General features: G+C 34.1%; 3 protein-coding genes across 3 annotated transcripts; all 3 read right to left on the reverse strand.

Moving 5' to 3' along the window:
- Nucleotides 1–2,374: 2,374 nt before the first annotated feature.
- Nucleotides 2,375–5,595, reverse strand: LOC18994639 (WAT1-related protein At1g11460). The gene is made up of 6 exons (XM_006418314.2): nucleotides 5,414–5,595; nucleotides 5,257–5,319; nucleotides 4,991–5,107; nucleotides 3,720–4,119; nucleotides 2,779–2,930; nucleotides 2,375–2,654 (listed from the first exon to the last, which is right to left on the reverse strand). Exons 1-6 carry the CDS (start codon nucleotides 5,590–5,592, stop codon nucleotides 2,483–2,485), a joined length of 1,083 nt encoding a protein of 360 aa, XP_006418377.1. The 5' UTR covers nucleotides 5,593–5,595; the 3' UTR covers nucleotides 2,375–2,482.
- A 3,176-nt stretch (nucleotides 5,596–8,771) lies between these two features.
- Nucleotides 8,772–10,331, reverse strand: LOC18994640 (31 kDa ribonucleoprotein, chloroplastic). The gene is made up of 4 exons (XM_006418315.2): nucleotides 9,897–10,331; nucleotides 9,560–9,661; nucleotides 9,165–9,473; nucleotides 8,772–9,082 (listed from the first exon to the last, which is right to left on the reverse strand). The coding sequence occupies exons 1-4, from the start codon at nucleotides 10,305–10,307 to the stop codon at nucleotides 9,026–9,028; spliced, it is 879 nt and encodes a 292-aa protein (XP_006418378.1). The 5' UTR covers nucleotides 10,308–10,331; the 3' UTR covers nucleotides 8,772–9,025.
- A 254-nt stretch (nucleotides 10,332–10,585) lies between these two features.
- LOC18994641 (pyruvate dehydrogenase E1 component subunit alpha-3, chloroplastic) lies at nucleotides 10,586–12,588 on the reverse strand. Its single transcript, XM_006418317.2, has 3 exons — nucleotides 12,192–12,588; nucleotides 11,204–11,981; nucleotides 10,586–11,053 (listed from the first exon to the last, which is right to left on the reverse strand). The coding sequence occupies exons 1-3, from the start codon at nucleotides 12,423–12,425 to the stop codon at nucleotides 10,776–10,778; spliced, it is 1,290 nt and encodes a 429-aa protein (XP_006418380.1). The 5' UTR covers nucleotides 12,426–12,588; the 3' UTR covers nucleotides 10,586–10,775.
- Nucleotides 12,589–12,746: the final 158 nt, after the last annotated feature.

Here is a 12,746-nt window from a genome sequence, read left to right on the forward strand (position 1 = left end):
GATGTACATTAGCATATAACATCTCCATATCATGAATCCTAATTTTTTAGCTTTTAATGTGTATCGGCTAATTCTGTTCAACGAACCAAGTCGAAGTAAACAAAATCCTAGCTTATCTCGCTGAAGATAAAGTTGTATATTCGATCAAAAAAAATTTGTTACTTTAATTTCAGATAAATAATTTAGTCAATTAAAAACCATTTAGTCTCAATATTTTTAGGTATTTTTTGTTGGATTAAGTAATGAAGACATCAAATCTAATGCCGGATTCTAAAAGATGTTTCCAGCAATAATAGTTACCTTAAAGGATTCCAATAGAGTTTGTTATAAATACAATTAGATCCGATCGCATTAATCTATTACGATCGAGCATGACAAAACTTTTGAATACAAAACAAACTACGAAAAGGAGTTCATAGTGCTATCCGATTTCAAGTGCATTTGTTGTTGTGAACCTATATTAAAAATATATAAGATAGTTTCATAGTGTGATCATTATTCCTTCATCTTTACTAGTATAGTGTTTTATTTCTCTAGAGTTGGGTTTATTATTGATCTGAAATATTTCTACAAAATTACATTGATCAGCCATTAATAAAAGCTATAAACATTTTTAAAAAATAAGAAGAAACCACATAGTATTAGATGAATTTTGTATAGGAAAATGCAGGATTAATCAACATAATAGTACTATTTAATACAACCTCTAAAATATATGGCGGGGATAAGAAAATAAAAATCGAATAAATGCTTAAGACAAAGTAAAGCCACAAAGAAAACAAATTAGGTATATAGTGGGTCGACATGTACTTCACTTAGTTCTAACTTCTACCCCCAAAAGCACAACTGATAATTTTGTGGCCACTTCCCATCGTAAAGTAATTGTAATTTAATATTACTGTAATGATTAACTGTTAGAATATTTCTATATAAAAGTTTATCATATTTGTTTGAACCTTTTTTATTAAAATAATATAATTTGAAATTTCAGAAAATAAGAGCACAACACATAAAGTGTTTCGTTTGGGGAACAACCTACTATTTCACTTCTTTATAAAGCATCTCAAACTATCATGACACGTCTATTTAAATTTGTTCCAGCATTCTTTGCAGCTTCGATTCCATCACCCTACACAATGTCGGTTTTAGTATATGCACTAATGCAGCTTTTGTTTCCAAATTATCATGCATCTTTGTTGATTATGTGATTTAATGAAGAACTCTGCACACGAAAGTCAAGCATTATGTGTTTCAAACACGAAAGTCTGATGTAGTCCTCACTTCTCTCGCCCTACTATGTTGAGACGTTCTGAACAAAATTTGAAATCTTGAATGGATGGTCTAAACCGCATAACATAATATCCTCCTATCGAATGTTTGGTAAACCAATAAATGCGACGACCCATAAAACCCATTTTTAATACCAAACCGATTAGAAATCTAACTCAAACCCAGATTCAGAAAGAACTAGAACCAGGGTCTTGTCACTTGTGGCCACCAGACTGTTTGATTCAATGGATGGGCGGAATTAAGGAAATCAATATCAGAAGATGATCAAGGAAATCTCTAACTTCGAAGATGTAATGGGACTAATCTTATATTACATAATTTCATATGATTTAATATGTACAACTTGGAATTAGGTTCTAAATCTTAGGCAAATGCGGAAGTTGTCCCAAATATTCGTCTGATTCTGCGGTCCAGTGGGCTTTTTCGTGGCTTACTTTACAATAACTTAAACCATTATGTGCCCTGCTTCCAGTTCTTTATTACAACTTCTTTTAAAATAAACCCCCTTTGCTTTGTTTGTTTAAAAGATAAACAACGGTGACCTACTAAAGAATAAAGGAATCATGTGACCCCAATAAAATTGGTATATTAGTTATATTTTAGTGTATATATGATTGGATTTGCCGGAATAGTTGGGGAAATTCACTCTTTGACACTAGTTTCGCACTTCCATCCATATTCCCCACCAATTTTACTTTTTATTTTTGTAGAACATCATCTTACACTATTTTATTGTGACTTACAATTTATGACATATATGTTATAGCCCGGCCCCAATAAAAATTATCTGTGAGTATGCCACTGTTGCTAATTAAAAAAAAAATCATTACGCACAATTATTTTAATTTATGCAAAGAAATCATGTATTACCATTCCAACACATAGATAAAAGTATCGAATATCTGAATGTGGTCTTAAGTAACACGGTTACATTAATTCTCCAGAATCCATCAGTTAATGCTATATACAAAAATTCATTAACTATCGGCATTAAACAGAATAAAAAAAATTATTGGCATCGGTGCCTCGGTGGCTCATAACATATAGGAAACAAGTATGAATTATTGTTAAATTAATCTGGCACATTACACACGTACTTAATGACGAGAATAATCTAACTATATTAAACTATGCTCTTTATTGTCTCTCAATCCTCTGCAGTTATAACAAACAAAGGAAAGAAAAAAGTACATTAAACGGGTAACCTAGACCCGTTACTCTTGTTATTACTGTTATTATTATTTTTATCATTTTTATCTTCGTTTTGGATCGGAGGACACAATGTCGCTGCTGCTTTCATTTCTTTGTTCTTACCCCACAAGAACACGTAGAGACCCGTTACTGCCACCACGGATCCAATTACACTGTAATCATAGTTAAAAAAAATGTAACTAATTAGTGTTATTAATTATATGAGTGGACCTAAATTCATTTTCTCTTTTTAACTGCATTATGTATGTATGTAACTAGACAAGAAAAAAAAATTACCTGCCGAGGTACAAAGGAGTGTGTAAGATGAGGAAATCGAACAGCGTAGCTGAGATGAGGATAATGGGACTAAATGTTGATGCAAAAACGGCTCCTACTTTTTTTATCGACCATGATGTTGCTACTGTCGACATCGCTTGCCCCACTATTCCCTATATTTATGCATTCTAAATAATCAGGACCGTATCAATTTTTATATTTACTATATATAACACTTTATTATCTCAACATAATTAAAATATAAAAAGTAATCTATCAACTAATCGACACAACATCAAATGATATAAGCTATTAGTTACTAAAAATATAGTGGTTCTATACATAATTGTACGAAACTTGGTGGTTAGTGGCTTGGCCTGATTTTTGGCATGTACCAATACGAAGAGTGCAAAAACACATAGCTTATAATATTTTGACAAAGCTGTTTCATCTTTTAGAATCTAACTTGCAGATAAAACTAAGCTATATATATATATATATATATATATTTAACAAGGTCCAATATATTAATTAGCTGGGTAGTGAAATAGAGAATCTTATCGAAGACAATGACACTTAGTTATAAACATAAGATAGCACCACTTAGTGGCGTCTCGTTCAATGAAAAAAAATGATTAGATTTTCGTTTCTTGTTATGTGCGGGTGAACTAAACGAATATATCAATTTCCAGGGATTATGTGCACCAACTTAGTTGGGATTGCAAATAACAATACGTCATTAATAAATATCCGGGGATTCTATAGTATCATATTTTTTGGGGGGTCAATTTTTTTTTTTTGTGCAATTGTTTTTTCTTTTTTTTTTTTGTGCAATTTGGGGGGTCAATTATAACATAGTATTATAGAGAAAAAAAACTACTGTATATATTTTCTATAATATGGTATAAGAATGAATTGAAATCCCATTTCAAATATATGGTATATGGTATAAATTGACTCACAGCGTATATAATGACGAAAATGACGAATCTATCATCCATGACCCAATCTTTGACCTCTCTCCTCTTGTAAAGACTCAAGAGAGCACATTGGAATGAGCCGAAAACCGACATGAGACAAGTGCTCGTGTATTTGCAAGGATACTTAATGTTTAAAGTCCCTTGAAAAAGCATCCATAGAGACAGAAACGTGGTTCCTATGGTTGCGTAGAGACATCCAAGAAGCCAATTATTGGTCTTGTCTTTGTTGTTGTTGTGGTGAAGAGCCTCTGGGTGAGAGTGAGGGTGTGATATTTGAGGGCCTTTGTAGAATGTTAAGAACAAAGCTCCACTTATGCAAATAAGAGTTCCCAGCACCTTCAACGTTCCTGCTTTGGTCTTTAGATCTTGTACACTCTCCATCCTGACATTTAAATATATTACAACAGATTTATTTTATATCGTGTAGCCTCATGCATTTTGATATTTTTAGGTATTTCATATCCGTAGAATATTTTCATGAGTAGTTTTCTTGTTTGCGTTCTTATTGTTTTTAAGATTGCAATTGGGGGCATCGTGAGTTTTTATTAGATAAGATAATATCTTTGTTCGACCCAAATTCAGATAATATCTTTGTTCGACCCAATTTAACCAACAATAATTTTACTAGTTTCTTAAACACCTAATCAAAGTTTATCAAATTGCGATGTCTAACGATGAAAGAGACTTTTACCCCCCAAAATAAAGATTGGAAAGAGACTCGATTAGATGTTACGTGTAACTAAAACATTACTTTTTAAGTTGTTTAAAACAGTAATGGTGACTTATTACAAAGATCATACGATATATTTTTTGGGCGCCTTAAATCCGGACTATGATAATGATGTATTTTTTAAAAAATATTGTTAAAGTAAAACAGAAAAGCAACAATTTTAACATGATATGTTAGAAAAATCAACTAATGACCCATCTGAGTTTGCAAAAGACAAAATATAATAAAATTGTCAAGAAAAAAGAAGACAAAATATATACTAGTTTGGAAGAAGGACCCATTTCATGAAATTATACACTATTTTGTAAGAATCTTTTTATATAGAATTCCATGAAATCGAATAATATTCATATGCTAGTCTTTATAATACTGCATAAACTATATTTTTTTATATCTTTTTGTATGATCATTGAATCGATTTACAATATTACATTATTTTTAACTTATTTATCTTTTTGTGAAATTTTTAACTTAGTTATTAAAATTTTATTATTATTTCGAAAGAATAACGGTTCATCAGTACCTTAAAATAAGGGACAAAGCGAAAGTAATTGCAGGCAACATGCTTATAAACGCACCCGAAACAGTTGCTGACGTGTACGCGAGACCAAGCATAAAGAAAAACTGCATCAAACTTGCCCTGCAGATTATTAAAGTTATAAACAAAAGTAAATTGATTATAGGAAGGAAAAAAAAATAAGGAGAATAACGTAATATTAATCGTATATATAAGACAATAAGATTAGGGAGGACACGTTATAAAAAAAAAAAAGATTTGGGAGGACAAACCCAAGCAAACCGCTGATGAAATGATCTACCATTAGCCTAAACGATAACGTCGGTCTTCTTTTCCTTTTAACAATAAAACATAATATTTAGAAGAGAGAAAAATTATTAAATTTTCACATATAAGTAAAGTAACTCGTATTTCATGAAAGTATCGAACCTTTCCAAGAAATAGGCGAGAGGAGCCAAAATGAAAGCAGAAATAGCCAGTCGATAAGCACCAATGACCATATGGTTCACACCACCATCAAGAGCTTTCTTCACAAGTGCATTCACCGAACCCATCCCTACGTTTGCTACCACAATTGACATAACTGGTGACCATTTTTCTACACTCATCTCTGTTCTCTCTCTATATATATGTATGTGTGTGTGTGTGTTAGAGAGAGTGATAAGACTTAATGTGCTTTGTGAGTTTACCACAAGCCTTCCCTATATTTATAAGCAAAGTTTTGTGTTTTGTTTCCCACATTGGGCTTATTTAAACGTAAACCGTAAAATCTTTCCAAAAAAAACTTGTATTCCCCTATACTTTGTCAACAAAAGTAATAATAAAGCTCACTTTAGACGTAAACTTTTAAAATGTCCATTATATGTATACGTTATTCATATTTCCCCGGCTCGGATTTTATTGTCAACGATTATAAATATTCTCTCTCTTTTTTAGTATAGGATGTTTTGAAGGAAAGCACAAAAATTAAGAAAATTTATTATTTTTTCCAATGATTTTATTAAATATTTAGTCTAAAACAATCTAACCAATCATAAAAGAGACTGCAGAATATATTGCAAGTGGTCATAAACCATTATGTTTAAAATTGGCATTAGAATATAAAAACACTTTATATCGTAAAACAAACTAAAAACTCTAAAACACCCTATATTAAGAAAGAGAGAGAGAGAGAGTATAATACCATCAATTCATAGTGTTTTCCAAGATTCTCAGAGAATTTTTATGATAGGGTCTAAGCGGACACATATACTTGATTTTTAAAAAACTGTAAAAGATAAGCATTCATTATCACGAACAATCTCGATGTCCCCACCCACACAGCTAGCTTAATTGCTTTGCGGTGTATGTATAATTACGATTAATTGCTGCGGTGTAAACGTACGTTTGCTTTTATTTGTTTTTTCCTTTTTATATGAGACACCGATTAATTGGCTCTTATCACATTCTGTTCGTGTCATATGCCGCACATCTTTATAATTAAAGTTCCGTAAATATATTTCTTCCATTTCCTTTTTCATTTACCTTGTACCGGCATCTAATTTCTAAAATCAGTTGTGATTTTTTTTTCCTCCTCTTCATATATTCTCCTTATTTTCAGCCTAGATATATAAAAAAGGTTATATATTTACTCTATATAAGCCTATATCTGAAACAGGAATTAGAGAAACTTAATCGAAAGTTCGTTAATTAATATAATATTTTATTAAAAAAAAAATTACAAAAAGTTGACTATTTATACATAATACATACTATGTTTTTTTCCTTTGGGAAAATTATGGCTCTCTTGATATCCAGCAAAATGATTTTCTTAGTTTTTAACACGTGGGTGGAAAAAACCTAAAAGAAGAACCATTACTTTCTATTTTCATTGATAAGATTGATCGCAATCTGTTGAGACTGAGCATGACAAAACTTTTCTGACACGAAAAAAAAATGACGAAAAGGAGTTGATATTGCTATCCGAGTTCGAATGCATGAGGTGGTTGTCGAAGTGGAACCCGCAAGAATTTATAAAATAGCCCGTATAATTAAATTGGGATATGCTTACTTCATACTACGAATTACCTCACACTATTTCTAGTATAAAGATTGTTTTTTTCTCCACATGGTTTGACATAATTGTACAAAAATAAATGTTAAGAAAACGGATTAGACTAATGCATATGATATTCCGCGCATTGAGCCATTGACAAAAAAAATAAATTAGATGACCAAATATTATTTTAAGTGTTGTATAAGTGGTAGACTAATTTATACTACCGTTGCGTTTATATTTGACAATATGTTTATCGTAATGAAAATTCTACAGTAGTATGGGACATTTAGACGGTCTAAAGATATATGTTTTTCTTCATTTAATACAAAAACATTTAAATTAAAAGTACTTTTGCATGTCTAACTATTTGAAAGAAGACATATTTTTCAATGATTTCTATTATAACACACTATAAGCTAAAACATGCTAACACATTTTTTTATAAAAAAACTAACATATGCTACTTTTTTAACCAAATCGATTTTTAATGAAATATAACGATTTATTTTTCTTATACTCTATGAAATACAGCATCATTAAATTTATTTTTAAATATATATATATATATATACTGATATTATACATTTTGTTTTATAGAATTAGAACTCATTTAAAATCATGTAATTTGTCCGTCTATCTCCTAACGGCTTACGTATATATTTTTAACATTGAAAATACATTAATGACACACCAAAAAAAAAAACTATACAACTTTTTCTGCAAATTAAACGACTCATAGGAAAAATGTAAAATACATGTTATTTCAAGGAAAAGTACAGAATTTATGAAACATCATATCTGACTAAACCACTGAAATAGTTAATTTTTTATATTAACATTCACTTAAAATAGTCGGAGGGGGCAGAAAAGCACTTGAAAGTAACAAGACAAGAATATTTTTTTATTGTTCAAAGTTTGGAATGTAGTGGGTCGTCGACATGTACCTCACTAAGTTATACACTATAACTTCCATCTTATAGACTGGGAATTTTATGGCCACTAATCATCGTGAAGAAAATGTAATATATGTGTTTGATATGACGCCTGAAAATCGAAAGTATTAATAAAATATTACCGAAATAACTAACAGTGTTTTACCCAAAAAAAAAGGAATAACTAACAGTAAGTAATAATCAACAATCTTTTCCAGAATAAACTTTCCCTCCCCAAACTACTAGAAGGACCTTTTCAAAGGGAAAAAAGAAGAGCATTTGATTACAAAAAATTCCACTTCCACCTTCTCCTCCTTTTCTTAGTCGTCACCCCCGAAAAAAAAAAAACATAATAGCAATCACATTAAACTATTAGATTTCGCTAGCTCTAAACATTGAACCGAAATTATTTGATCATCGACCGCCTCATATTTCTAACAATCACATTAACATAAATCATATTTATATGAACAAGGACACTAAAACATAACAGATGTGTACCACTAGGTTGCATAAAAAGTGATTAGAGAAAAGATTAGTTCATATTCCTCACACTAACTAGCTTTTTATTCCTTAGATAAACTAATCGGAATTTGGTGAGACAATTCTCCACGTTAATTGTTCCGTAATACGCTTTTTTCTTCTTTTCATTGGATTCCTCTGGTTTGCACTATCTCGTTTTTATCCCAAATTTAAAGGAGGGTATCGCACTGTCTCGAACTAATTATGACTAATTAGAAAATTAAAAATATAAGCAGCGCGTTGGATTTAAATATTAAACTATTGAAATCAGAAGATGCGCATAAAAATGGAAATATAGGTGAAAAGAACAACAATAATAGTATTATTTTGTAAAAGTAGATGAGAGTCGGAGAAGATGGACAAGAGAATTATATATAATGGCTGATAAACAAACTTCATTGATGCCAGGATCGTGCAGGAAGCTACATTGTAGAGTGAGAACTTAAAACCAGAGGGAATATGTAAAAAAAAAAAGGTAACTTTTTTTGAGACCTTGTTGAAGAAATCTGAAAATTATGTTGTGCAGCAACAGCTGACCCCAGCTGATTTTTACGATTCAGTCTTCTCGACACCTTCTCTGACTATGATTCTGCGACCTTCATATTCCTGCACATTCAAGATTGTGTTAAGGGAAGAGGAGTAAACCAGAACGCAGAAGTTTTGCCAATATATGGATAACGAACTTAACTGTTCCATTCAGTGACAAAGCCGCATCACGTTCTTCAAGGTTACTAAAAGAAAGAAAGGCAAAGACTCTGTTTTTCCCATTCTTACGGTCATGTAACACTCTCGCGCTTACGATTGTACCAAACCTGCTAAAGTGTTCTCTCAAACCATTAGGCTGCGTGAACCAAGGGAGATTTCCGACATAGACCTTGTACTGGCTTTCGTACATCAGAATCTTCTTTGGAGTTGAATTCAAAACTTGCGGGTTTCTTCTGGTTCCTGGATTCATGTCAACAGAATACCTAACCCGCATCTCCCGACCACCTACTTCCTTCATAGCAAGAAGAAACCAAAAGCAGTCAACTTTAGGCTCAGACGAAGAAAGAAAACAGAGTTTGTTTCTTGGGTTCTTCTTACTGTTCCATCAAGCGAAGCAATGGCGATTTTGGCAGAGTTTATTGAACCCATTGTGACATATCCGCTTCCACGGCTCTCTCCAGTCTCAGGATTTCGCGATACCTGCAACATCATTTCAAGAAATACACACTTACACACACCTCTCATTGACTCATTATCTGTATCAATCATCCATTTACTCAAAGAGAAACTGCTAAGGATAATAAGTTTGATTTCTTTCCGATTACAACGCGGATATTTTTCTGTAAAAATCAGGTGAAAGAGTAGAAAGTTTGAATTTTTGTAAGGCATTGTAGGATCAACCAAATCTGGATAAATAATGAAGAAAATTTCTTACCTCGACAGAGATTACAGTACCAAACGGCTGAAACATCTCGAGAAGCTGAGCAATGTCATAGCTTCTGGGGATATTACACACGTACAGCTCACACGGTCTTGGTTTCTTCATCACCACTGGTTCCGCTTCGGTTTCTTCTCCCTTTTCTCCATCTCCTTTAACAACTTCTTCTTTCTCTTCATCCAGAACTGATAATTCAGAAGAAGAGACCTTAATTTGCAGTGGCTGAGCTACAAAGGGGCGAGAAAGAGAAGAGAGGTGGAAAGAAGTAGATGAAGAGAATTGAGCTTTCAGGGATTCTAAGCAAGAGTAAGAAGAAATAGAAGAGATTCGAGTTTTGTATTTGGAAATGGCATTGTAAGACGATCGAGAAGACGAAGATAAGGGAATTGCGAAGCAGGAGGCCGCCATTTCCGAACCAGAAAGTAGATAATTTTGAGTGAAAAAAAAAAAAAAAAAACAATTTAGAAATTAGGGAACAAATCGGGTCGGGTCAAATAACACGTTCGAACCCGGGTTCGTTACATGTGAAGTGACCCTCGCTCCCGTTCGGCGGGTTTCTTAATATTATGTCTTGTACAATATAGTTAACTACAAAACCGAATCCAAACTGAACTTTTTTTCCAACCAAAGTGAATATAGGTTTTTCGTTTGGTGAAATTCTCTGAACGGATCATACAAAAACAAAATACAAACCCATAATTGATATAACACCCTTCAAACTTTGATAATTTAGTAACACCCAGCAAAAAAAAAAAAAACCAAAAAGTTCAAATGATTCAAACTAATTATCTGTAGCATTTAACTTAATAGTAGTAATATAGAAACATCAAACAGAAACCAAAGACAGGACACAAGCTAAAGGTTAACTTTATCTTCTCAGACTTGAGCAGTGCCTTCAGTAAACTTGGGATCCTCACATCTGTAGCGTCCATCAGGTCCAATTCCAAAGCCTTTGGGATCAGCAAACACATTCTCTAACAACTGACTGCGACCAGGCTGCGGACTCGCGTCTGCAAACTCAACCGCTTCCTCCACCAACTCGTCTATCTTCTTCTCTATCGACTTTAGGTCAGCTTCATTCGCAAGCTTGTTCTCTATCAAATACTTCTTCAATGCTGTGATCGGATCTCTAGCCGCGTATTTCGCTTTCTCAGCTGCCAGAAAATGAAGTAAAAATAACTAAATTCTAATGCAACCGTTAAAGAAAGCTTCATAATAATCTAAAGGTAGTTTCAGGCCTAAGATTACGACTACAAGCTTCAAGAAAAAGAAAAAAACTAGGACGGAAGGAAGGAAAGATTTACCAGCGTCACGGAGCTCGTCGGGATCAGCCAAGGAGTGCCCTCTGAATCTATAAGTCTCACATTCGACCAAGGTTGGACCATCTCCTCTTCTAGCTCTTGTGACTGCCTCTTTAGCCACTTCTCTCACCTTCAACACATCCATACCGTCAACGTGAACACCGGGCATCCCAAAGGCAGGACCTTTCTTCCATATCTCCGGATCAGAGGTCGCTCTCAAGTGAGACATCCCGATGGCCCACAAGTTATTCTCAACAACGAAAATGATAGGCAGCTTATAGAGTGCAGCCATGTTGAGACACTCGTAGAACTGTCCGTTATTACAAGTGCCATCTCCGAAAAACGCCACGGTGACGTCTTGGCAATTCTGTTTCAAGACTTCCCTTTTGTACTTTGAGGTAAACGCAGCACCGGTGGCCACAGGTATGCCTTCGCCTATAAAAGCAAAGCCACCAAGCATGTTGTGTTCTTTGGAGAACATGTGCATCGATCCACCTTGACCTCTGCAGCAACCCGTGACCTTGCCGAAGAGCTCACTCATCACGGCACGAGCAGAGACACCTTTGCTGAGCGCGTGGACATGGTCACGGTATGTGCTGACCACTGAATCCGTCTTGGTAAGGAGCTTGATAAAACCAGTTGATACAGCTTCTTGCCCGTTGTACAGGTGAACAAAACCAAACATCTTTCCTCTGTAATACATCTGAGCACACATGTCTTCGAAAGATCTGCCCAGAATCATGTCTTCGTACAACTCTAATCCTTCCTCTTTCGTTATCAACTATTTTCAAAACAAATCAATGCACACAGAAATCTTACAGTCTCGAAATCGAATTCCTTAAATCAATACAACAAATCAAAAGCAGCTCTATCACAGAATTCGAATGGTTACTAGATGGGATCAGGGCATTGAATGCGAATTGGCTAATCACGGATAAATTCTGCCAGCTAAGAGTGATCAAATATGTGTGAAAGTATCAGTCTAGCATACCAGGCTATTGGTGGCTTTCTTCTCCTTGACAACTTCCTGGACTCCGACGACGGGAGATCGACGAGCGGCATTAGCGTGAATCAGCCTTGGGGAAGAAATAATGGAGAGGGAACGGGTGGATCCGAGGAAAGAAGAAGGAGGAGCCAAGCGGATCGGAAGCAAGAGACGATTCTCTTGAGATCCATGGAGAGGAACGGTGGCAGTGAGCTTCGTGGGAGAGAAAGCCGTGGCCATTTCGGTGTGTATCAAATATGAGAGATTCGAAGAAATGAGAAAACAGAGAAAGAGAGAGAGAGAAAGGCGGAGAGAACGAGGGAGAGGGAGAGGGAGAGAGGAGGAGGATGATGAGTTGGGAAGCGAGTAATAAGAGGCCGAGGCTCAACTTCTTCTACCTATTTTTTTTTGACTCGCGAATTTTAATTTTTTGTTTTTATGTTCCAAAAATGTGTTTTATGATTTTGGACCCACCCAACGCTACTATATTTCGTTAACACCAATGTTTTGCATTTGATGTCTTAATTTCAAGATCCAATCTAACAAAATCCAATCGGCAAA

This window comes from Eutrema salsugineum, unplaced genomic scaffold (genome assembly GCF_000478725.1).
Source record: "Eutrema salsugineum unplaced genomic scaffold, Eutsalg1_0 scaffold_5, whole genome shotgun sequence".
Lineage (NCBI taxonomy): Eukaryota > Viridiplantae > Streptophyta > Magnoliopsida > Brassicales > Brassicaceae > Eutrema > Eutrema salsugineum.

Coding starts and splice junctions, on each gene's coding strand:
- LOC18994639 (XM_006418314.2), bottom strand. CDS start 5,592: ATGAGTGTAGAAAAATGGTCACCAGTTATGTCAATTGTGGTAGCAAAC. Junction 5,320..5,413: donor CTCGCCTATTTCTTGGAAAG/GTTCGATACTTT, acceptor TATTGTTAAAAG/GAAAAGAAGACCGACGTTAT. Junction 4,120..4,990: donor GCTTTGTCCCTTATTTTAAG/GTACTGATGAAC, acceptor TTTAAATGTCAG/GATGGAGAGTGTACAAGATC.
- LOC18994640 (XM_006418315.2), bottom strand. CDS start 10,307: ATGGCGGCCTCCTGCTTCGCAATTCCCTTATCTTCGTCTTCTCGATCG. Junction 9,474..9,559: donor TTGCTTCGCTTGATGGAACA/GTAAGAAGAACC, acceptor CTTGCTATGAAG/GAAGTAGGTGGTCGGGAGAT. Junction 9,083..9,164: donor CTTTGTCACTGAATGGAACA/GTTAAGTTCGTT, acceptor TTGAATGTGCAG/GAATATGAAGGTCGCAGAAT.
- LOC18994641 (XM_006418317.2), bottom strand. CDS start 12,425: ATGGCCACGGCTTTCTCTCCCACGAAGCTCACTGCCACCGTTCCTCTC. Junction 11,982..12,191: donor AGAAAGCCACCAATAGCCTG/GTATGCTAGACT, acceptor TTTTGAAAATAG/TTGATAACGAAAGAGGAAGG. Junction 11,054..11,203: donor CGACGAGCTCCGTGACGCTG/GTAAATCTTTCC, acceptor ATTTTCTGGCAG/CTGAGAAAGCGAAATACGCG.